This window comes from Danio aesculapii, chromosome 21 (genome assembly GCF_903798145.1).
Source record: "Danio aesculapii chromosome 21, fDanAes4.1, whole genome shotgun sequence".
Taxonomy (NCBI): Eukaryota; Metazoa; Chordata; class Actinopteri; order Cypriniformes; family Danionidae; genus Danio; species Danio aesculapii.
In genome coordinates this window covers 4,962,362-4,985,945 of record NC_079455.1, presented here as the reverse complement: position 1 = coordinate 4,985,945, position 23,584 = coordinate 4,962,362, and the positions used below count along the sequence as shown (strand labels likewise).

Below are 23,584 nucleotides of genomic sequence, written 5' to 3'. Positions count from 1 at the left end.
CGTCCGCTTCTCCCTCCACCGCATGTGCTTCGTTTCAACTGCGGTTATGCTCCAGTGGTCCGAAGACTCAGGCAGTTTTAGACAGCGTTACATTCATCAGCATTCATCGCCATCGCGAGACATGCGTGCGCAACTGACTCTAGGAGTGTTTATACTGTTTCTGGCGGTGCGGCAAACGCACGCGACTGAATCCGCCAGTGCTCATGACACCTCACAGGAAAAATCACTCAACATCCAGAAGAAAAGGCTGTCTCTGCAGAACACAGGTTAGTATTGACATATTCTGCGCAGTTCATGTAGCCCCCTTATAGTTGTGCTTATTTAAACTGTCGGTATTAAAGCCTCGTCAAACTTTTATGTGTTCTGTCAAACAACTTAACATAATGTCATTCCAATTAGGCCACCTGTCAGCTCTACCAAATGGTTGACCATATTTTGACTGCTTTAAATATTGACTGTTAAAGTCATCTAAAGCAGTGTTTCCCAACCCTGTTCCTGGAGGCACACCAACAGTACATATTTTGGATGTCTCCCTTTTCTGACCCAATAACTTCAGGTGTTGGAGTCTCTTCTGGTGTTGTGATAAGTTGATTCGGGTGTGTTTGATTAGGGAGAGCTTGAAAATGTGTACTGTTGGTGTGCCTTCAGGAACAGGGTTGGGAAACACTGATCTAAAGAATGACGGTTTTAAATAGCTAATGGTTTACACACATCATTGTTGGTTTACAAAGAAAATCAAATATAATCCTGTTGCACTATACTACACTTAATTTTTGTTTTATTGTAAAAAACAAACAAGAGAACATGTTAAATGAGATGAGAAATGTTAAATGTTCTATTTTGATCGTGTTTTTAAATAAATTGGCCTTTATATTTTCTGATTTTCTTTTATTTATGTATTAATTCCAGGACTTTTACCATAAACCAACATATCTACCATTTGGTAGAGGCTGATATTTCAGAAATTATGGGATGTGTTGAAAAAAAATGCATTGAGTGTGTTAACTAGCAACATTAGGAGTTGAGAAATGCAATCCAGAAATGTTTTATTGGTGGGGTAGTTAAAGGGTTAAAACATTCTCTCTCTCTCTCTCTCTCTCTCTCTCTCTCTCTCTCTCTCTATTCAATTCAATAGTTGCTTTATTGGCATGATAAATGTATTGCCAAACAGTTCTAAAGTTTACATAAAAAGTAAAATAATAGTATACATGTATAATAAAAAAAACTGTAAACATAGTAAATAGTAGTAGTAAAAAAAAGGTATTTATATACAATAATTAAATAAAATGGGCGACGCAGTGGCGAAGTAGGTAGTGCTGTCGCCTCACAGCAAGAAGGTCGCTGGTTCGAGCCTCGGCTGGGTCAGTTGGCGTTTCTGTGTGGAGTTTGCATGTTCTCCCTGCGTTCGCGATGGTTTCCTCAGGGCGCTCCGGTTTCCCCCACAGTCCAAAGGCATACAGTACAGGTGAATTGGGTAGGCTAAATTGTCCGTAGTGTATGGATGTTTCCCAGAGATGGGTTGCGGCTGGAGGGCATCCGCTGCATAAAACATGTGCTGGATAAGTTGGCGGTTCATTCCGCTGTGGCGACCCCGGATTAATAAAGGGACTAAGCCCAAAAAAAAATGAATGTATGAATTAAATAAATGATCAACAGTACATCATATTATTTAATATATCGCATTAATATTCAATATATCATATTATAATTTAACATATATTATTCATACAAATCAATACAAAATTAATTATATATGAGAATAAAGTGTTCATTTAACAATCAACATATTATAAAACAATAATAAAAACAATAATACTCAGTATATTTACAATGATTCATTTATAATAATCTAGGTGTGTGTGTGTGTGTGCGTGTGCGTGTGCGTGTGCGTGTGCGCGTGTGCGTGTGTGTGTGTGTGTGTGTGTGTCTCTCTCTCTCTCTCTTTACCCTGTTTTTATTTTACACACATAACATGACACCAGTCAGGGTTTCATTAATGTAATATGTATTTTCTCAACATTGCAGAAACGTTGTTATGATATTGTTAGAATGCCACCTTGTCCATTCTGGTAATTCTACGGCATTTTATGTTTATTTGAGGTACAGTTGGTTTTTATATTCGCACATTCATTCAGTGACAACTTGAAATGCTCCCTACAGTGGTGTAAAGAGTGCTGAAAAATCATACTCAAGTAAAAGTACCATTACTCGTCTAAAAATGTAGTGCAAGTAAAAGTATCGGTTGTGAATATTACTCATAGCATGAGTAAAAAGGAGCTCTTTTAAAAGGATTCAAGAGTATTATGATGTAAAAAGCTGATGCATACATGTCATGTGTGTGTAAACGTAACATTCTGTAGTGCATTTAGTTATTGCCCAGCAGGCACACAATGTCATAATACGTTAAAATTAGGTTAGATTTAGGTTGGGGTACAACGTCAATCTGACGTCCTGTTGACGTCTTGTGTCTGCTGGGTGTTCAGAGCCATTTCAGTCATCATACAGTAAACATCCGTCATCTTCTTATCAGTGACATGCATCTGAACAGTCTCTGGGTCATTGCGTGTAAAGATTTTAGACAATTTTAATGCTTCCAAACAGTTTGCTGCATTCATAGTAGTTATGAGTTATATCTTTATGTGCGATTTGATTGGACAGGAATCACAGGACTGATTTTTCTAATCCCCATGGACGAGAAAATAAAGTAGTGACTGGAGGTTGAAGGAAAGTAGTGGAGTAAAAGTACCAATACTGCACTAAAAATGTACTCAAGGGAAAGTAAAACACATTTTTAAAACCACTTAATAATTTACAATTGCTGAGAAAAACTACTCAATTACAGTGATTTGTGTTTTTGTGATGTGTTACTTTACACCACTGGCTCCCTATATTGTTTACCATGGTACTTTGAATATATGGTCTAATATCACATGCAAGTATGACTTCAAAACAACATTAGCACTGTTTAATTGACTGTGAACAATGTTGTAGGCTTCTTTGATACTCAGTGGCTGCTAATATGATTCTAAGCCAGAATGTGTGAATATAAAACCAACTTTACCTCAATTATGTTTTTCAGATTCTTTTCAAGAGTTCCCACTTAGATATGCTTGGCGTATAAAGCAGGTTTGGCATGCTGTCCCGGGAGAGAACCCTGAGCTCGGAGATATTTGAGCCCAGGGCTCCCGCCCGGTCGATATGCATATCAGGAGATCCGAGATCAGGTAGGTCTCGAGAGCTCCCCCTTTAGAAAAGGGAGGAAGAGGAGGAGATGGGGTGGAAGGGGGGATTCTTCCAAACGAAGATAGAAACAGTAGGGAGAAAACGATCCATTTATAGACTAGGATCACTCTGATTGGATTATTACTGATTACAGATGAGCGGCCAGACGTGCTCAATCATATCACGTGCTCCTCTCGAAATTAGTTTATGAAACTTCACTTAATGATTTTTTTAGCACAAAAAAGATATTTTGAAGAATGTTGAAAACCGGTTACCATTGACTTCCATAGTATTTGTTTTTTCTACTATAAAAATCAATAGTTACAGGTTTCAAACATTCTTCAAAATAAATTTTTTTCATCTTTAACAGGGCAAAAAAGTAAACGATGGCAGAATTTGTATTTTTGGGTGAACTATCCCATTAAGCTTCAGTAAAGAAACCTTACCAAAGTCCACGTCACAAACAAAGCTCCATTAATCAAACAGAAATTGGACATTATTTTTAACATTCTCAATCAAAGTCTATCAAACAATGTTCAGGTTACACATTGAGACATAATTGTTGAATTATGTTATAGTTTTTTTTTTTTTAATACGCTCACCGGCCACTTTATTAGGTACACCTTACTTGTACCAGGTTGGACCCCTTTTTGTCTTCAGAACTGCCTTAATCCTTCGTGGCATAAATTCAACAAGGTACTGGAAATATTCCTCAGAGATTTTGGTCCATATTGACATGATAGCATCACACAGTTGCTGCAGATTTGTCGGCTGCACATCTATGATGCGAATCTCTCGTTCCACCACATCCCAAAGTTGCTCTATTGGATTGAACTCTGGTGACTGTGGAGGCCATTTGAGTACAGTGAACTCATTGTCATGTTCAAGAAAAACCACTGGGTACACTGTGGTCATAAAAGGGTTGGACATGGTCAGAACATTACTCAGGTAGGTTGTGGCGTTGACTTGATGCTCAATTGGTACTAATGGGCTCAAAATGGGGCAAGAAAATATCCCCCACACCATTACACCACCACCAGCCTGAACTGTTGATACAAGGCAGGATGGATACATGCTTTCATGTTGTTGACACTAAAGTCTGATGCTACCATCCGAATGTCACAGCAGAAATCAAGACTCATCAGACCAGGCAACGTTTCTCCAATCTTCTATTGTCCAATTTTGGTGAGCCTGTGTGAATTGTAGCCTCAGTTTCCTGTTTGTAGCTGACAGAAGTGGCACCCGGTGTGGTCTTCTGCTGCTGTAGCACATCCGCCTCAAGGTTGGACGTGTTGTGCGTTCAGAGATGCTCTTCTGCAGACCTCGGTTATAACGAGTGGTTATTTGAGTGACTGTTGCCTTTCTATCAGTCTGGCCATTCTCCTCTGACCTTTGGCATCAACAAGGCATTTGCACCCACAGAACTGCTGCTCACTGGATTTTTTCTGGTTGTGCATGAAAATCCCAGTAGATCAGCAGTTTCTGAAATACTCAGACCAGCCCGTCTGGCACCAACAACTATGCCACATTCAAAGTCACTTAAATCCCCTTTCTTCTCCATTCTGATGCTCGGTTTTAACTGCAGCAGATCGTCTTGACCATGTCTACATGCATAAATCAATTGAGTTGCTGCCATGTGATTGGCTGATTAGAAATGGGTGTTAACAAGCAGTTGGACCTAATAAAGTGACCGGTGAGTGTATTAGATTTTTTATTACATAATTTCTGTCATTAGAAGAGTGTTAGTAGAGTAAGTAGAGTGTTCTTAACACCCGCAGAAACACATGAGTACTGTGTAGTTACTGTATAATGGCTGTGCGTTCTCTCTCTCTCTCTCTCTCCAGCGGAGATTCAGCAGTGTCTGGTGAACGCTGGTGATGTGGGCTGTGGGATGTTTGAATGCTTCAATAACAACTCCTGCGAGATCCGCGGACTACATGATATCTGCATGACGTTCCTCCACAATGCTGGCAAATTTGACTCCCAGGTACCAACGAGATTCATTCACTTATTGGCTGAGAATAACATGTTGGCTTTAAATTCTGCATCTGTGGAAGATGCATGTTTTTTTATTGTGGTGCAGTTCCTAGAGAAACAGAATATTAAATGAGAAAACAGGGGGCGTGGATTATTTTCTACTGTGAGCTGATTGGCTGAAGTAAAATAGGCATTTCATTCAGAAAGATCGGGGTTTTAGGAGAGTTATTACAACCTAACAGACACCACCTCCTCACCATTTCTGTTTGTTGTCAAAACTAAAAGTCCAAAGCGCAGGGCGCAAACGCATTAAGGGTTTGTCCGTATCCACTTTTGCTATTTTAAGGATGGACAAATACGCTCTGCACTGTGGCGCATGGTCTAACAGGGTTGAGCTTATTCTTTTAATGAGTTATAGGTCTGTTTTAAGGAATAAACCAATCAGAGTCTCATCTCCCATTCTCTTTAAGAGCCAGTTGCCCTGTGCCATAGCGCATTTGCTAATTACATGGCGGACTGTACAAACTGTAAAAACTGAACGCTTCACTAGCGAGAAAACAGTTTAAAAGAGCATCTACAACGTGAGAATGAGAGATGAGCCGAGCCTCCTCATTGTTTACTTTCACTTTCACTCTCGTGGATAGGGAAACGTGTTGTACGCACAGACGTCTATTAGCCTATACATAAATAGTTTCATTCATTAAGCGCAAAGATTTGTTTTAAAACTATTTCTAAATTCAGTTCTAATTTCCGACAAACTAATAAATGAACAATAATAACGAAGTGTGTTCAAAAAACTGAGTTAAATCCAAATACACATGCTGTGCCCCATATGGTCTAAAACCTGGCAGGTGGACAAATCTAAGCTTGTTTTTTAATAAAACAAATATAAATATGCATATAATGAATAATACTACTAATAATAATAACATTATACAAAAGCAAATTGTTATGAATTGTCGATCCAAGACCAACGACGAGATGATCCCAAGGTTTCCATATCCTGGACCAGGCTGTATCCTGAGCAGCTACTGTGGTGGTCATGGAGGAGTGGAGAACATGAGACTGATTCCTGTGACGCTCCAGAGACAGACGAGTCTTCGCTGAGGCCAGCTTCCAGCTTCCACCACTGAGACTGCAGCTCTGCACAAGACGTTTGGCCAGCGGAGAAATTAAAATGGTCGTGCCCAACTGAGCCTGGTTTCTCTCAAGGTTTTTTTCTTCACTTCCGCCATTTAGTGAAGTTTTTTTTCCTCTCCGCTGTCGCCACTAGCTTGCATGGTTCGGGATCTGTAAAGCTGCGCATCGTTGGATTTGCTCTTCAGTATTTGGACTCTCAGTAGTGATTATTAACCACACTGAACTGAGCTGAACTGAACTTAAACACTACAAACTGAACTACACTGTTCCTATTTACTGTGACCTTTTATGTGAAGCTGCTTTGACACAATCTACATTGTAAAAACGCTATACAAATAAAGGTGAATTAAATTGAATTGAATTGAATTGAATTATGAATAAACTGAAAAAGCCCCCCGAGATGAAGAAGGCATGAAGGCAGTGGTTTTTATATTTATGTAGGCTAGAAAATAATACTTTTTGTAATATTTTAATCCTTTAATTCTTTTTCATTTGTGAAGATATTTGCGTATTGCTGTACATCCTGTGTGTATTAAGCAATGTATAAGCGAGGCGCACAACTAACACGCTCTGCGCTGGACTTTAGACCAGCTTTGATCTGGTCTATTGAACAGTCTATTTAAGTTCAACAAAATAGCAACGCACCAGCAATGCGCCTCAACAAACCTGCTTTTTTAGACAAGAACGCACATATGAGCGCAAATGCATTTGCTATTTAAACAGCGTGGTGCAAATGTCAAAACGACTCTTGCGCCGAGCTGAAACTAGCAAACAACAATTCCGTCGCTCTTTGCGCCGCATTGCACCAGGTGTATGATAGGGCCCCTAATCTGAGAATTTAACTGAAAACAAACAGGAAGTGTATTTTCAGATTTTAATTTATATTGCAAGGGCAAACATTTTTTTTCTTAATGACATGCACAGATAATTGTTCACAACAAAACTAGCAATGTGCGCTAACAAAATCAATATGGTTAGTTTTGATGTCATGTGTACTTTAATAGTTTGACATTTAGTCTGATGTTGGAGATATATTTCGTCTGCCTGTCATTGATCAGCACCACATCAGGGGTGGTTCACCCAAAACCCAAAACCAAAATTTTACTGTTGATTTACTCACCATCAGGCTATTGAAGATGTGTTTTTTCTTCAGTGGGACATTAAAGAAAATTTTTAGCTGGATACGTGGTCCATGGTGATCCATATATAAAGTAATTAAAGAGCCCATATTATACATGAAATAGGGTCATATTTAGGTTGTAAGGGTCTCCAACAACAGTTTAATATGCATGCAAGGTCAAACAACACTTTCATGGTCTTATAATCTGCATTTATTTTTACCTAATTATCCCAGCGACTCCCATATGATTCGTTCAGCGATTCATTTGTTCCCAAACCCCTCCTCAGCGCGAAGCCAATCTGCGCTGATTGGACTGATGACAGCCTGCTGCGATTGGTCGACACGGACAAGGCTTCAGCGCGAGACAGAGTGAAATGCCCAGCTGCTAATCAACAATATAAAAGTAGTCACAGTGCACACACGCTTCATAGTGGATTTTGGCTGCCAGTGGGTGAATGTAAATACAGACGATGGACTAGAAAATACTGACGACTAACTATTTTATTGAGCAAAAAGTCCAAGAACTGGCGAGGTAGTTACAGTAGTTTACAGTAGTTTCCAGAAGCACTCGAACTGCTCAAGGCTAGGCTATATTGCTAAGGTTTCATCTTTGGGTGAACTGTCAATAATATCCATCTGCACAGGGTGACTTTATTCGACCGGTGTGTGTGTGTGTGTGACTTTTTTTTTCTGTTAGTCAAATCTCCCGGGTTTGCGCGCGCAACTACTTCTGTTTCGTAGCCGCGTCATCCGAAACACCTAATGACTCGTTATCAAGACGACTCGTTTGAAGCACTATGAGTCGACTCTTTTATAGATGAATCAATAGTTTTAAACACTGTACACTTACAGATTTAAGCCTTAGCTGGATATTTCACATCACTTAGAGCTGTGTGACACACTACATGGAAGGGCATTTTCAAAAACCCATAATATGGGCTCTTTAAGTAAATGGTCAAAACAATCACATACAAACAACTTCAAATCAATCTCTGTTTTTTATAAAGAGAAACGATGGGTCTGTGCAAGAAGCGGAACATTATTTGTAATATTTTTAGCTTTAAGCCACAGCCTAAGCAAACAAACTTGTATGTATTGTGGTTTAATCACAAAATTGGGTATCCATTGACTTGAAATATATGAATAACCAAGAACCACAGATTCAGGTAAAATATTTCTAAAATGTTCACATAAATAAATCACATACATCCTCAATGTGCAAAGAGTGAGAAAATTAGTTCTACATTTTCATATTTAGGTGAACTGTCCCAGCTTGCAGCAGCTATATTAGGGATGTCCAAACTACGGCCCGCGGGCCATCTGTGGCCCACAATCCGTTTTGTGGCGGCCCACGAGGCTTTTTTATAAATATCAATAGAATCTGGCCCGCTATACAAAAAAGGAGCGTAATTCAATAAATAACCACCGGGTGTCGCTATGACATGCCTTCAATTAGGCAGCAGTTCCTGTTATGACGTAAAACGAACCGAACAAACTGAAGGAAACATAAGAGATAAAGGTGAGTGTTGCAACTGTAATTTGCTCAGAGAAGATTCAAGATTTTAAAAACGGAAGTCTTTCTAGAAACACAGTTGGACGACAAAATAAAATAATTTCGTAATAATACACACACACACAAAATTTAGCATTTTAACTAACAGTAGACCTATAGAATCTATAGAATCGTGATCTTTATTTTAAGCAAAAAAATTGTGATTCTCATTTTAGCCAGAATTGTGCAGCTCTACTTCATAGCATGTGTAAATATCATTCCTGGTGAACGTTGTGAAGATGTGCAGTGAGAGGAGACGTCTGATAACCAAGATAAGCCAGTAAAAGCTGATTTGTAATTTTGTGTCAAGTGATCGGCGTGACCCACAGCGCAAGCCTTGCACTTGTAGTCGTGCATTTATACTTCTGTGTGTTGTTTGTGTTGCTCTACAGTAACACTTCCGAAACAAGTTTCTTCGCGGGTGTTTTGTTTTTTCTGAATGATAACTTAATATACAAGTGGCTCAAACTCACTCATTCAGAGGCGGGAACCGGCAGATGTGCAACAACTTTACTCATAAGGTAAACACAAAACATCTGGACCTCCTTCACAGGATTCGACACTTGTAAACTCAGCCCAGTTAGCAAGTCGACCAATCACAGACCTTGCTCTACTCATCATTGCGATGTGTAGTTACATTTTTTGAGAGGTGCGCACCAGCCACGACAAGGGCTATGCTAGCGCCCGAAGGCTGCGTCGGACCGTATGCCTGCGCTTGACGCAGAAGTATAAACCAGCCTTATCTGTGAAAAACGCCCGACATAAGCAAGATTTTGAGCAGCTTTCTAGCGCCCACTATTATAGCAGTAAAATATGCGTCTGAGTCTCTGACAGTGTAATAAGACTTAAGGCTGGTTTATACTTCTGCGTCGAGTGATCGGCATGACCCACGACGCTTGCTATGCGTGTAGTCGTGCATTTATACTTCTGCATGCTGTTTGTGTTGCTCTGCGAAAACACTTCCAAAGCGATATCCGGCAGTAAGTTAAGTTATGTTCCTCTGTGTCGAGTTTCTTCACGGGTGTTTTGTTCTTACTGAACGCTACCTCAATGTACAAGTAGCTTAACTCACTCATTCAGAGGTGGAAACCCTCATCATAAGGTAAACACAAAAGATCTGGAGCTCCTTCATGGGACTCGACACGTGTGAACATTGGTACCATTGGGCTCGCGGCTCTCAGCACCGCCCACACTCGGCACAGCTACCAAGCTGACCAATCACAGTTGTTATGCGTCATTACGACATGTAGTTAGATGTTTTGAGAGGTGCGAGTCAGCCATGGCGAGGGTTATGCGACCGTGCGAAGGCTGCACCCTATGTGTGCACTTGACGCAGAAGTAAAAATCAGCATTCTGTCATTAAAGGGTTAGTTTAAACCATAACGAATTTGCTCACCCCTATGTCATTTTAAACCCCTGAAACCTTTGTTCATCTTCGGAACAAATATGAAGATATTTAAGCTGAAATCTAAGCACCTCAATAGTAATGTTCTCAACTCATTCATAATCTAGAAAGGGAACAAACAACATCCTCAAAACAGACCACATGGCTTCAGCCGACCAATTGAAATATTAGCTATGAGAATACTTTTGTGCGCACATAAAGCTAAAATTACGACTTTTCCAACAGTTTCTACGTACGTTCATGTGCTTGGCTGTGCCTATTCTTTCATTCAGACAGAGGAAGTTGCGTGCAGGCATCCGGGAATTATATGTCACTGTATAGAGCTCGTGAATGTGGCGTGCACCCTATACTGACACTGAGGAGAAGAAACTGTTGAATAAAGCCTTGTTGTTTTATTTACGCACAAATGTATTCTCATAGCTAATATCTAGATCAGGGGTCACCAATCTTTGTCCTGGAGGGCCGGTGTCCCTGCAGGATTTAGCTCCAACTTGCCTCAACACACCTGCCTGGATGTTTCAAGTATACCTAGTAAGACCTTGATTAACTTGTTCAGGTGTGTTTGATTAGGGTTGGAGCTAAAATCTGCAGGACACCGGCCCTCCAGGAGCAAGTTTGGTGACCCCTGATCTAGATTGAACCACCGAAGGCACATGGTTTGTTTTGAGGATATATTTTGGTACCTTTCTAGACTGTCTATGGAGGATGAGGGAGCTCTCAGATTTCACCTAAAATATCTTCATTTGCGTTCGGAAGAAAAGCAAGTTCTGAGGGGTTTGGAATGATATGAGTGTGAGTAATTAATAACTTACATTCTTAACACTTTAAATGGATCAGGATTTTTGATGAATTACTTGTATCCCTGCAGGGGAAATCGTTTATCAAAGACACGCTCAGGTGCATGGCCCACGGACTGCGCCACAAGTTCAGCTGTGTCAGCCGCAAGTGTGTGGCCGTGAAAGAGATGGTGTTCCAGCTTCAGCGCGAGTGTTACCTCAAACACAACCTCTGCTTGGCCGTGAGGGAGAACGTCAACGTCATGGTGGAGATGATCCATTTTAAGGACCTGTTTCCTAAAGGGTGAGTCCTGCAATGTAGTGTTGTGATGCGATATATGGCCGAAAATAATACGCGCGTTTCACTTTACAAGTATTGATATCAGTTATATATTGGTGATATATTTTTTTGTGTTTTTGTTGTCACCATTAGTGGTGGACCAAAACTTACTTTTACTTTAAAGGCAATATGTTTAAATAGTTCTCTGATATCTACATAGGTATGTAGGTATGTAGCTTAGGTAGGAGCAAGACATCTCCAGATCTATTTATAACCCTAGGAATTGATCCTAGAATGATATCGTCTCTTTTGACCGTATTTGGAAGGTTCGTGAATATTAATGAGTTCTGCTTTGATGCTAACATAGGCTCATTTTGAAAACGTCCCACTACATATACTATTGAGATTGCGAATTATGTAGCCAGAAGTTTGTAGGTTGCATTTAGTCTTTAAAACGGGGGAGGGAGCCGTCTGCGAGCTTTCCTGCTGTTACCAGTTTGTCCAAAGCTCGCCGTGAACATCAACTTGAGACATAGAGTTGACCACAACAATGGAGTTTGACAAAGAACGGTTCCAGAAAGTGTGTAAAACCAAAACAAAAGACAAAAAATAAACAAGTAAATAACGGTGGGAATGTGGTAAAATCTGAAAACGTGGTAATCAGGCTGCCGCGAGGCCTTTTCTTTTTCTGGATTGCTTTTTAAAACACTGTTGGTTGAGTTTAGGGAAGGTGGTGGGTGGGGGGATCAGTGCCTTTGAAAACACTATTGGTTGGGTCTAGGAAAGGCGTAGGATTCGTCAGTTAATCGGTCAGTCAGTTTAGTCAACAGCAGCCTCTGGTGGATTTACCTAAAAGAGAACAACAGGCGTGAATGGCACTCGTGAGAGAAATTTGAGATTTCAAAAAGCGTACACAGCGACCTGTGGTGGATTTGCAAAAACAAAAACGGCAAAAAAATGTACCTCCTGGGACGTATTTGGCACACTCCAGAAATGTATATAGGGGTACATTATCAGAAGGAGCCTGGGTTGTCTGATGCTCAGTGTGGCTTATTTCAGTCACTGATATACAGGACATAATGTATTCTGTGCAACGTAAGCATGCATCACTTTTCTTGAACGTGTCATCAATCATAGGCGTTTAAGAACTCGCTTGACAACGCTCAAAAAGTAAGCGGGATAATATTTACGTTTGGTTATTTGCTATAAATGCTCATGTCATTCTGTAAATGTACTTGAGTTTTGTTTGATACATTCAAAAGAGTGTTTTCATTGAGCAGGTAAAATTAAAGGTACAGTTCATATATCTGACTGCTTGTATTACAGGGCAAAATTGTATTACAAATACTAAATATAAATCATAAATTTTACCACAAGAATTATTGTGTTGCTAAGTAAAATATCAAATTGTGTATAGTATATATATATGTATATATGTGTGTGTATATATATATATATATATATATATATATATATATATATATATATATATATGTGTGTGTGTGTGTGTGTGTGTATATATATATATATGTATATATGTGTGTATATATATATATATATATATATATATATATATATATATATATATATATATATGTGTGTGTGTGTGTGTGTGTGTGTGTATATATATATATGTATATATGTGTGTATATATATATATATATATATATATATATATATATATATATATATATATATCTATATATATATTTCTATACACAATTTGATATTTTACTTAGCACCACAATAATTCTTGTGGTAAAATTTATCATATATATAAATATATATATAGATATACATCGTATATATATATATATATGAATACAATTTGACTAGATGAGTTGAATAACTATTTGGAAATACTTGATAATTTTAGATTGATTGGGGGTGACGTTGTGGCACAGTAGGTAGTGCTGTCGCCTCACAGCAAGAAGTTCGCTGGTTCGAGCCTCGGCTGGGTCAGGTGGTGTTTCTGTGTGGAGTTTGCATGTTCTCCCTGCATTTGCGTGGGTTTCCTCCGGGTGCTCCGGTTTCCCCCACAGTCCAAAGACATGCGGTACAGGTGAATTGGGTAGGCTAAATTGTCCGTAGTATATGAGTGTGTATGGATGTTTCCCAGAGATGGGTAAAGGGCATCCGCTGTGTAAAACATATGCTGGATAAGTTGGTGGTTCATTCTGCTGTGGCGACCCCGGATTAATAAAGGGACTAAGCCGAAAAGAAAATGAATAAATGAATGAATGGGATGATTCTGTAAGGCAGCGCATAAAATATAATAAACAATCTACAAGCAAAGATATATTCAATAAATAAAAAAAAGATACAAATTAAATAAACGACTTTTACATTTTTTCTGAGGAGTCGAACTGTATTCAGGTATACAGTAGTTGAATAATCAAATGTAAAATAATAAGGCATAGTCTCTGTTTATTTCATTCAATTCAATTCTTCTTATACTTAATTAAATCATTATAATAAAATAATAAATAATCAAGTTCATCTTCAGGGTTAAATATTACATTGTGCACCGTTTACCTTCTTAAACAGTCAAAATAAGTGTATCCCATGTCAAAAGACATCTCATGGTCATATTATAGGAAGACTCTGCCAATATTCATTAGGCTCAAACTGAAAGAAGGCTTGATTTTCACAAATGAACTGACCTCCATTTGACCTGAACCCTACTGAATGTGTTTGGGACAAAATGTAGTGTTTCTACTTGGGGTTGGATTGTAACCATCTTTAGGACTTTTATTACGATGTGCATTTGTCGTGACATTGTTTTGACCACTATATAGTATGTTACACAATGTACATTTATTTCCATCAAGAGCTGCATTTATTTGTCCAGATCTGGTACTGTTTGTCTGACCCTGAGACTGTTTACTCCAGCACATCTCCAGACTTTCACAGTTTGTGCAGTTTGATGAATCTTGGCATTGTCATCCTGGAATCTGACGACAGGTTACATCTTTTTCCAACATGGTTGGTTAAGAAACAAAAAAAAAAAGCAGCACACTCCATCAATTAGGGTTAGACGAATAGTTGCAAAACATGTAACAAGTCAGAAACATATTTATTACTGCAACAAAACATCCAAACACCCAAACATAGGCTCTTGAGTGTTAGATTGCTTAAATCCAAACATCAGCCATGCTCTACTTTTGTCTTTTTTTCTTCAAATAAACGTTTGGAATGTTGCGATGCTCCTCGTTTCTGGTTGTTGTTTTTTTTTTTGGTGTCATAATGTTTTGATAAAGACTTGACTGAAAATATCTATGGGAAAAAATAAATGTGATTCTGTAACTAGTGATGCTGGACTGTGCTTTTACTCAATATTATGTAACTCTCTACTAAGTGTGTGTGTGTATCTATCTATCTATCTATCTATCTATCTATCTATCTATCTCTCTCTCTCTCTCTCTCTCTCTCTCTATATATATATATATATATATATATATATGTGTGTATATATATATACATATACATATGTGTGCATATATATATATACATATACATATATATATATATATATATATATATATATATATATATATATATATATATATATATACATACATTTATATATATATATATATATATATATATATATATATATATATATATATATATATATATATACATACATTTATATATATATATATATATATATATATATATATATATATATATATATATATATATATATATATATATATATATATATATATACATATATATGTATATATATGTGTGTGTATAGATAGATAGATTCACACACACATATATATATATTTTTTCTTTTTTTTTCTTTTATAAATATATATAGTTATATATATTTATATTTTTTTATATATATATATATGTATTCATAATTAATATTCATGCAAAAGATTTTTTATGATTATTTTCCAGTTACATTTAGGATTAATTATTTAGAATAATAATTGTATAATAACAACAATACTTTTATTTATAATAAATGTTTTTTGTGCATATATATATATATATATATATATATATATATATATACAGAGGCGTAGTAACCAGGGGGGACAGGAGGGATACGTCCCCCTCACTTTTTTAGGCCAACCATTTAGACACAGATGATTAAATATCATATGAACATAAAATATTGAATCTCATTCAACATTCAACTGTCCCCCCACTTTTAAAATTTCAGCTACGCCCCTGTATATATATATATATATATATATATATATTTTTTTTTTTTTTTTTTTTTTTTTGAGGGGGGACGTGCCCCAGTAGAGCTTTATGTCTAGCAATGCTACTGCTATTCTGCATTCACAAGTTTAATTAATTCTGACTGACATGACATAAGCAAATGATAATATAATAAAACAGCAGAGAGTTGTGTGAAAGCAGTTGATGCATGTCCAAAAGCATTCGCAATTTGTTGGAAGGAATGAGAAACTGCTACTATGATGTGCACAAATGACTAATTGTTTTTGAGAAATGCATTAACTGTTGTGCAAATGTAAATAGTGTTGTGAGAAATGCACCAAAGCCACTGAGAAAAACTGTAACTTAATTCCTTTATGCTCCATTTATCCCAATATATTTTAGTGAAACATGTCATACAACAAAACATAGATATCATGACTGGTCTAATTGTGGTTTCTACCATTGTCTCTTCACTGAAAGGCCTCATGTGGAGTTAGTGAACATCCTGCTGGGATGCGGTGAGGAGGTACGAGTCGCCATCGGCCGCCGAATACGAACGCAGTGCGAGCAGAACTGGGGAGCTCTGTGTGGGACCCTGAGTCTTTGTGCCCTTGGAAAGGTGGAGAACCAGGCCAGCTCCACCCTCGCCCCCATCCCAGACATCACTACCACACCAGGAGCCAACGCAAACGCCCTACATCCCACGAGCTTTCCTCACCACGAGGCTGATGGCCAAGCAGTCTGGACGCTCACAGAAACTCGTGAAGAGGAAAATCTCTCCTCAGGTCCTCAAGACAACACCTCTGACGCCCGAAAAGAGCTCAAGAGGTCTCCGAATGCCACCAAAAGGAGGTGAAGGGAAGAGTGTGCTCTGCGTTTAAGCACACACAGTTGAAGGCAGAATTATTAGCCCTCCTGAATGATTATTTCCCCAATTTCTGTTTAATGGGAAGACTTTTTCTAAGCATAATAGTTTTAATAACTAATATGACATAATATTTTATTAGATATTTTACTACATACTAGTATTCAGCTTAAAGTGACATCTAAGTGCTTAACTAGATTAATTAGGCAAGTTCGGATAATTATGCAAGTCATTGTATAACAGTGGTTTGATCTGTAGCCAATCAAATATAATAATATTGCTTAAAGGGGCTAATGACAGTTATTCTTAGTGAAATTAAACATCTCCAGAAGAAAAACTATTGTTGGAAATACTGTGAAAAATTCCTTGCTCTGTTAAATATTTAAAAAACAAAACAAAACGCTCAGGAGGGCTAATAATTCTGACTTCAACTGTACATACGCTACAGGTCAATCATTTGAAATACTTGCGATGTCTAATGTCTTTGAAGGAAGTGTCTAATGCTCTGCAGATTCAGACACACTGGGTCTAAAGTTACCTCTCGCCCTGCGTCCTACATGACTGAAATTGGTGCTGGCGAGTTGGTGTTACTGGTCGTTTCACGAAAAAGTGCGCATGTTTTCTTAAAGGGACAGTTCCCCAAAAAATAGAAATCCTGTCATTGTTTACTCTACCTTCATTTGTTTCCAAACCTGTTTGATTGTCTTGCTTCTGTTGAACACAAAAGAAGATATTTTGAAGAATGCTGGTACCTGTATTTGCTTTTCCTACTATGGAAGTCAACGGTGACAGATTTTCAGCATTCTTCAAAATATGTTCTTCTGCGTTAAACTGAAAACGAGGGTGAGTAAATCTCTTTAAAATGAGTTTTTAATGGTCATTAGATCACGTGAGTATGTAACAGCACTGTGATCTTTTCACATGAGCAGCTCATGATGATGTGATTTCAGAGTAACTCATAGTAAATAATTATAGTGGCTTGAGAAAGTCAGCATACTGTTATACTATTCCTTTTTTTTCCTCTAATGCTGTTCACACCAGACGCGGAACTCGCGAATAAATCACGCATAAATAGACGCGTGAACATTTTGAGTTTACTCGCTTCGTTCGCGTGTCAAATCCACTTTATTCGCGCGTCAAATTCACTTCACAATAGATGCAGATTCGCATCATGGGCGGGGCTTTTGTCTGACTCTAGCTTTGCTGCTAAATGTCTAACATGGATTTTATTGACATAGTAGCTGTGCTTTAAGTGCTTTAGGGAGGCTGGAAAACACAGTCGATTCGTTCGGCGCCGTGTCTGAGTCCACTAGATCCTTTCAGAGGTGCTTCAGACTGAGCTCAGCCCAGTTGAATGAACTGTTGTCCGGTGTCGGCAGGAGGATTTCCCCTCGGTACACCAACAACAGGCTCTTCGTCATAATCACATATTCACAATCCCATACAAGAGAAAGCTCTTGATTGGTTAATGCGGCGCAAAAGTACACTGAAGTTTAGATTTTCCAACTCGAGCGATTCGCACATTGCGTCATTCGCGCGCCTCATTCGCGCGTCTATTCGCGTCTTTGCATTGACTTAACATGTGAATCACTCACACTAGACGCTTCAGTCGCATCTGATGAGAACGCAGCTTTAGACTATTTTAAGAACGTCTATTCGCATCTTTGCATTGACTTAACATGTGAATCACTCGCGCTCGCCGCTTCATCCGCATCTGATGAGAACGCAGCTTAAGACTATTTTAAGAACGTCTATTCGCATCTTTGCATTGACTTAACATGTGAATCACTCGCGCTCGCCGCTTCATCCGCATCTGATGAGAACGCAGCTTTAGACTATTTTAAGAACGTCTATTCGCTTCTTTGCATTGACTTAACATGTGAATCACTCGCGCTCGCCGCTTCATCCGCATCTGATGAGAACGCAGCTTTAGACTATTTTAAGAACGTCTATTCGCGTCTTTACATTGACTTAACATGTGAATCACTCGCGCTAGACGCTTCATCCGCGTCTGATCAGAACGCAGCTTTAGACTATTTTAAGAACGTCTATTCGCATCTTTGCATTGACTTAACATGTGAATCACTCACGCTAGACGCTTCATCCGCATCTGATGAGAACGCAGCTTTAGACTATTTTAAGAACGTCTATTCGCGTCTTTACATTGACTTAACATGTGAATCACTCGCGCTAGACGCTTCATCCGCGTCTGATCAGAACGCAGCTTTAGACTATTTTAAGAACGTCTATTCGCATCTTTGCATTGACTTAACATGTGAATCACTCACGCTAGACGCTTCATCCGCATCTGATGAGAATGCAGCTTTAGACTATTTTAAGAACGTCTATTCGCTTCTTTGCATTGACTTAACATGTGAATCACTCGCACTTGCCGCTTCATCCGCGTCTAATGAGAACGCAGCTTTAGACTATTTTAAGAACGTCTATTCGCGTCTTTGCATTGACTTAACATGTGAATCACTCACGCTAGACGCTTCATCCGTATCTGATGAGAACGCAGCTTTAGACTATTTTAAGAACGTCTATTCGCGTCTTTGCATTGACTTAACATGTGAATCACTCGCGCTCGCCGCTTCATCCGTATCTAATGAGAATGCAGCTTTAGACTATTTTAAGAATGCATTTCCTAGATTGTTCATAATACAACCACCAAACTAACTCCAACACTCCAAACTAACTGATCCGACTTGTGGTTTTCTGAAAACTGACCCGGAAAATTCGGAAAAGTCCCATTGACTTAACCTAGCAACACCTTAGAAATGACCTAGAACACACTAACAACCACCGAGCAATACCTTAACAGTAAAACCAGAAATATTTCTAAATACGGTTACAATTTAAAACAACAGTTTTCCGTATAAACTTTCGCTTTAAAGCGTACGTTATTTCTCTGATGTCTTCGGCATCAAAAATCATTTTTAATTAATGTTTAAAATAGCTTTTTCAGCTTAGTAAAATATTAGGCAACAAAAAGTGTTCAATATTGACAACCTCAAATGTTTCTACAATGCAGCAAATCAACACGGCAGAATGATTTCTAAATAATTACGTTACTCTGAAGACTGATCTGTAATCACAAAATTAAAAGAAAAAGTCAAATATGTTTAAATAGAAAGCGTTTATTTTAAATTGTAATGGCGCTTGACTACATGGCCCATGTTAAGTGTGTGGTGCTGAGCTTCAGTGAGCAGAAGAGACTTCTTTCATTAACATTATTGATGTCTGAAGGACAGATGCACCAGCGATGATGACAGGGTGTTTCACTATGATGTCACATCATTGTGTGTGTACTTGTTTGTGTGTTTTATGAGGACACAAAATTGTATAATAACATGGGCATGACCTAGTTGTACTCTATTAAGCTGGTTTATGTGTCCTCGTAATTCAAACCAGTTAAAAATCATACTTAACCATGTATTTACACAATTTGCAACAAGGTTGGGGTTAGGGCTAGGGGTAGGTAAGGCCATTTCATAATAAGTTTTTTTACTGTATAAAATAAATTGCGCCTATGGAAAGTCCTTGTAAACCATATACACAAGTATGTATATGTAAAAGATATGTACATGTGCACATGTTTGTGTGGTTTATAAGGTCACAATATTGTATAATTACATGGTTATGACCTAGTTGTACTCTATTAAGCTGGGTTATGTGTCCTCGTAATTCAAACCAGTTAAAAATCATACCTAACAGGGCATTTACACAATCTGCAACAAGGTTGGTGTTAGGGCTTGGGGTAGGTATGGCCATTTCATGAGAGGTTTTACTGTATAAAATAAATTGCGCCTATGGAAAGTCCTTGTAAACCATATTCACAAGTATGTATATGTAAAACATATGTACATGTTTTTGTGGTTTACAAGGACACAAAATTGTATTATTACATGGGTATGAACTAGTTGTACACTATTAAGCTGGTTTATGTGTCCTCGTAATTCAAACCAGTGAAAAATCATACTTAACCATGTATTTACACAATTTTCAACAAGGTTGGGGTTAGGGCTAGGGGTAGGTAAGGCCATTTCATAAGAGGTTTTTACTGTATAAAATAAATTGCGCCTATGGAAAGTCCTTGTAAACCATATACACAAGTATGTATATGTAAAAGTTATGTACATATGTACATGTTTGTGTGGTTTACGAGGTCACAAAGCTGTATAATTACATGGTTATGACCTTGTTGTACTCTATTAAGCTGGTTTATGTGTCCTTGTAATTCAAACCAGTTAAAAATTATACCTAACGGGGCATTTACACTATTTACAATTGGGTTGGGGTTAGGGCTAGAGGGGGGTAAGGCCATTTCATAAGAGGTTTTACTGTATAAAATAAATTGCGCCTATGGAAAGTCCATGTAAACCACACAAACATGTGCATGTTTTACATATACATTCATGGGTATATGGTTTACAAGGACACAAAATTGTATAATTGCATGGATATGACCTAGTTGTACTCTATTAAGCTGGTTTTTGTGTCCTCATAATTCAAACCAGTTAAAAATCATACTTACAGGGCAATTTCCAACAAGGTTAAGACTAGGGGTTGGTAAAGGCCATTTTTATAAGAGGTTTTAACTGTATAAAACACATTACGACTATGTAAAGTCCTTGTAAACCATATATACAGTACAAGTAGGTGTGTGTGGGTTTACTGGGTCATATTGTGAGGACATGGACTGGTCAAGTATTTGATAGGAGTCTCAAACATGTTTGACTCGTAGACTGTGGATCGAGTGTAGTCCTACACGTTTTTTAAAAGAGAAGAGACTTCTCTGCATTATTACTAAAACTGGGCATTGGGTTTCTACGATGACATCATTCCACAAGCTCAGTGTTTGTCTGCTCTGATGCAGAGCCATTTGGGGACAGAAGATGAAACATGTCTGGGTCACATTTTACCCCAAAAGAAGAAGAAGAAGAAAGGATCATATCATTTTAAACGTATTTTTTAAAAACAAATGTAATTGTTTATTTTTTGTAAATCCATCAGAGGCCACGGTTACATTTCTGTAAATATAACTGTCTTTCTCCTTTTTGTTCTGAAAGGAACAGAAGTTAGCATTAGTGCCCTGTATAAGTACCGTGAAAAGGAAAGGAAGTTAGCGTTAGTGCCCTGTAGCAGTATCGCAAAAAAGGAACAGAATTTAGCACTAGCACCCTGGAAAAAGTATCGCGAAAAAGAAACAGATGTTAACATTAGTGCCCTGTAGAAGTATCATGAAAAGGAACAGAACTTAGCATTAGCGGCCCGTAGAATTATCACGAAATAGAACAGAAGTTAGCGTTAGCGCGCCATAGAAATATAACGAAAAGGAACAGAAGTTAGCATTATTCCACTGTAGTAGTATCCCGAAAAGGAACAGAAGTTAGCATTACCTCCCCATAGAAGTGTCACAAAAAGGAACAGAAGTTAACGCTAGCGGCCTGTAGAAGTATCACAAAAAGGAAGAGAAGTTAGTGTTAGCGCCCCATTGTAATATAACGAAAATGAACAGAAGTTAGCATTATTGCACTGTAGTAGTATCCCGAAAAGGAACAGAAGTTAGCATTACCGCCCCAAAGAAGTGTCACAAAAAGGAACAGAAGTTAACGCTAGCGGCCTGTAGAAGTATCACAAAAAAGGAACAGAAGCTACCATTAGCATCCCATAAAAGTATCACAAAAAGGAACAGAAGTTAGCATTAGCACCCTGTAGGAGTATCACAAAAAGGAACAGAAGATACCATTAGCACCCTGTAGCAGTATCACAAAAAAGAACAGAAGATACCATTAGCACTCTGTAGCAGTATCACAAAAAGGAACAGAAGTTAGCATTAGCACCCCATAAAATTATCACAAAAAAAGAACAGAAGTTAGCATTAGCACCCCGTAGAAGTGTCACAAAAAACAACAGAAGTTAGCGTTAGTGTTAACGCCCCATAAGTATCACAAAAAGGAACAGAAGCTACCATTAGCGCCCCATAAAAAAATTTAAAAAAAGAACAGAAGTTAGCATTAGCGCCCTGTAGAAGTATTACAAAAAGGAACAGATGTTAGCGCTAGCGCTCTGTAGAAGTATCACGAAAAAGAACAGAAGTTAGTGTTAGCGCACTATATAAGTATCGTGAACAGGAACAGAAGTTAACGTTAGCACCCCATAGAAGTATCGCGAAAAGCAACAGAAGTTATTGTTAGCACCCTGTAGCATTCATTTTACACACAAAATGCAGCCAGACGTAGCCCTGGGAACATGTTTTGCGGCTCTCAAATATATCCCTGCGCACATACTCCCAACGTTTCCAAAATGTCACCACCTAAACATGACAGTGAAATGAATTAAGCGCTAAAGCAACCAATAGTGTCGATTTAGCATGACAGCGTAGTAGTTCATTTTAATGTCTTTCTTCTTTTATTTTGGGGTGAGGTGTGAATGTGAAGGTGACCTTGACATGGTTTGTGAGATGAAGCCTCAGCAGCAGATATAAGCTCTAATATCACACTTTTCTTGCACTGCAGTGCTGCCGTTGCCAAGGCAATCTGACATATCTATTATCTGTCTGTCATATCAGATTTCATATTTACCATTGTGGTACGTGATGAAGACCTCTGCCTATCTAAACAGATTACGGTCTTGCACACCAATATTGTAACGTATAATATGCAGAACATTGTTTTTGGACCTACCTCATCTCTGTAACTGATATACTGTATCGCATATATGTCTCCATATTTTCACAAAGCAAGCATAACTCACTCCCCTCAGTTTCCAGTGTGTCTTGTAGATATTTCACATCATTATTACTATTGTTTCTCGATTTAAATTAATTTCTTCAACGTTATGCATGAAGTGTGTCTAGAGGACTTTTATTTTGACGTCAGGTTTGTTGCAGCCACTATAAAGTGCTGGTAATACGTTTTATATTCACGCTTGTACTATTTATTTTCGTTTTTTTGTTATGTTATGTTATTATCATTTATATTTTTATTCGAGATCTGTATCAAAGTAATCAAATGTATTCATAGAAAAATACATAATAAATCAAACTCATATTCAGTT

At 38.0% G+C, this 23,584-nt stretch overlaps 1 protein-coding gene across 1 annotated transcript; it reads left to right on the top strand.

Moving 5' to 3' along the window:
- On the top strand, nt 1–23,584 carry stc2b (stanniocalcin 2b). Its single transcript, XM_056446091.1, has 4 exons — nt 1–266; nt 5,067–5,209; nt 11,285–11,496; nt 16,138–23,584. The coding sequence occupies exons 1-4, from the start codon at nt 23–25 to the stop codon at nt 16,511–16,513; spliced, it is 975 nt and encodes a 324-aa protein (XP_056302066.1). The 5' UTR covers nt 1–22; the 3' UTR covers nt 16,514–23,584.

Coding starts and splice junctions, on each gene's coding strand:
- stc2b (XM_056446091.1), top strand. CDS start 23: ATGTGCTTCGTTTCAACTGCGGTTATGCTCCAGTGGTCCGAAGACTCA. Junction 267..5,066: donor GCTGTCTCTGCAGAACACAG/GTTAGTATTGAC, acceptor CTCTCTCTCCAG/CGGAGATTCAGCAGTGTCTG. Junction 11,497..16,137: donor AAGGACCTGTTTCCTAAAGG/GTGAGTCCTGCA, acceptor CTTCACTGAAAG/GCCTCATGTGGAGTTAGTGA.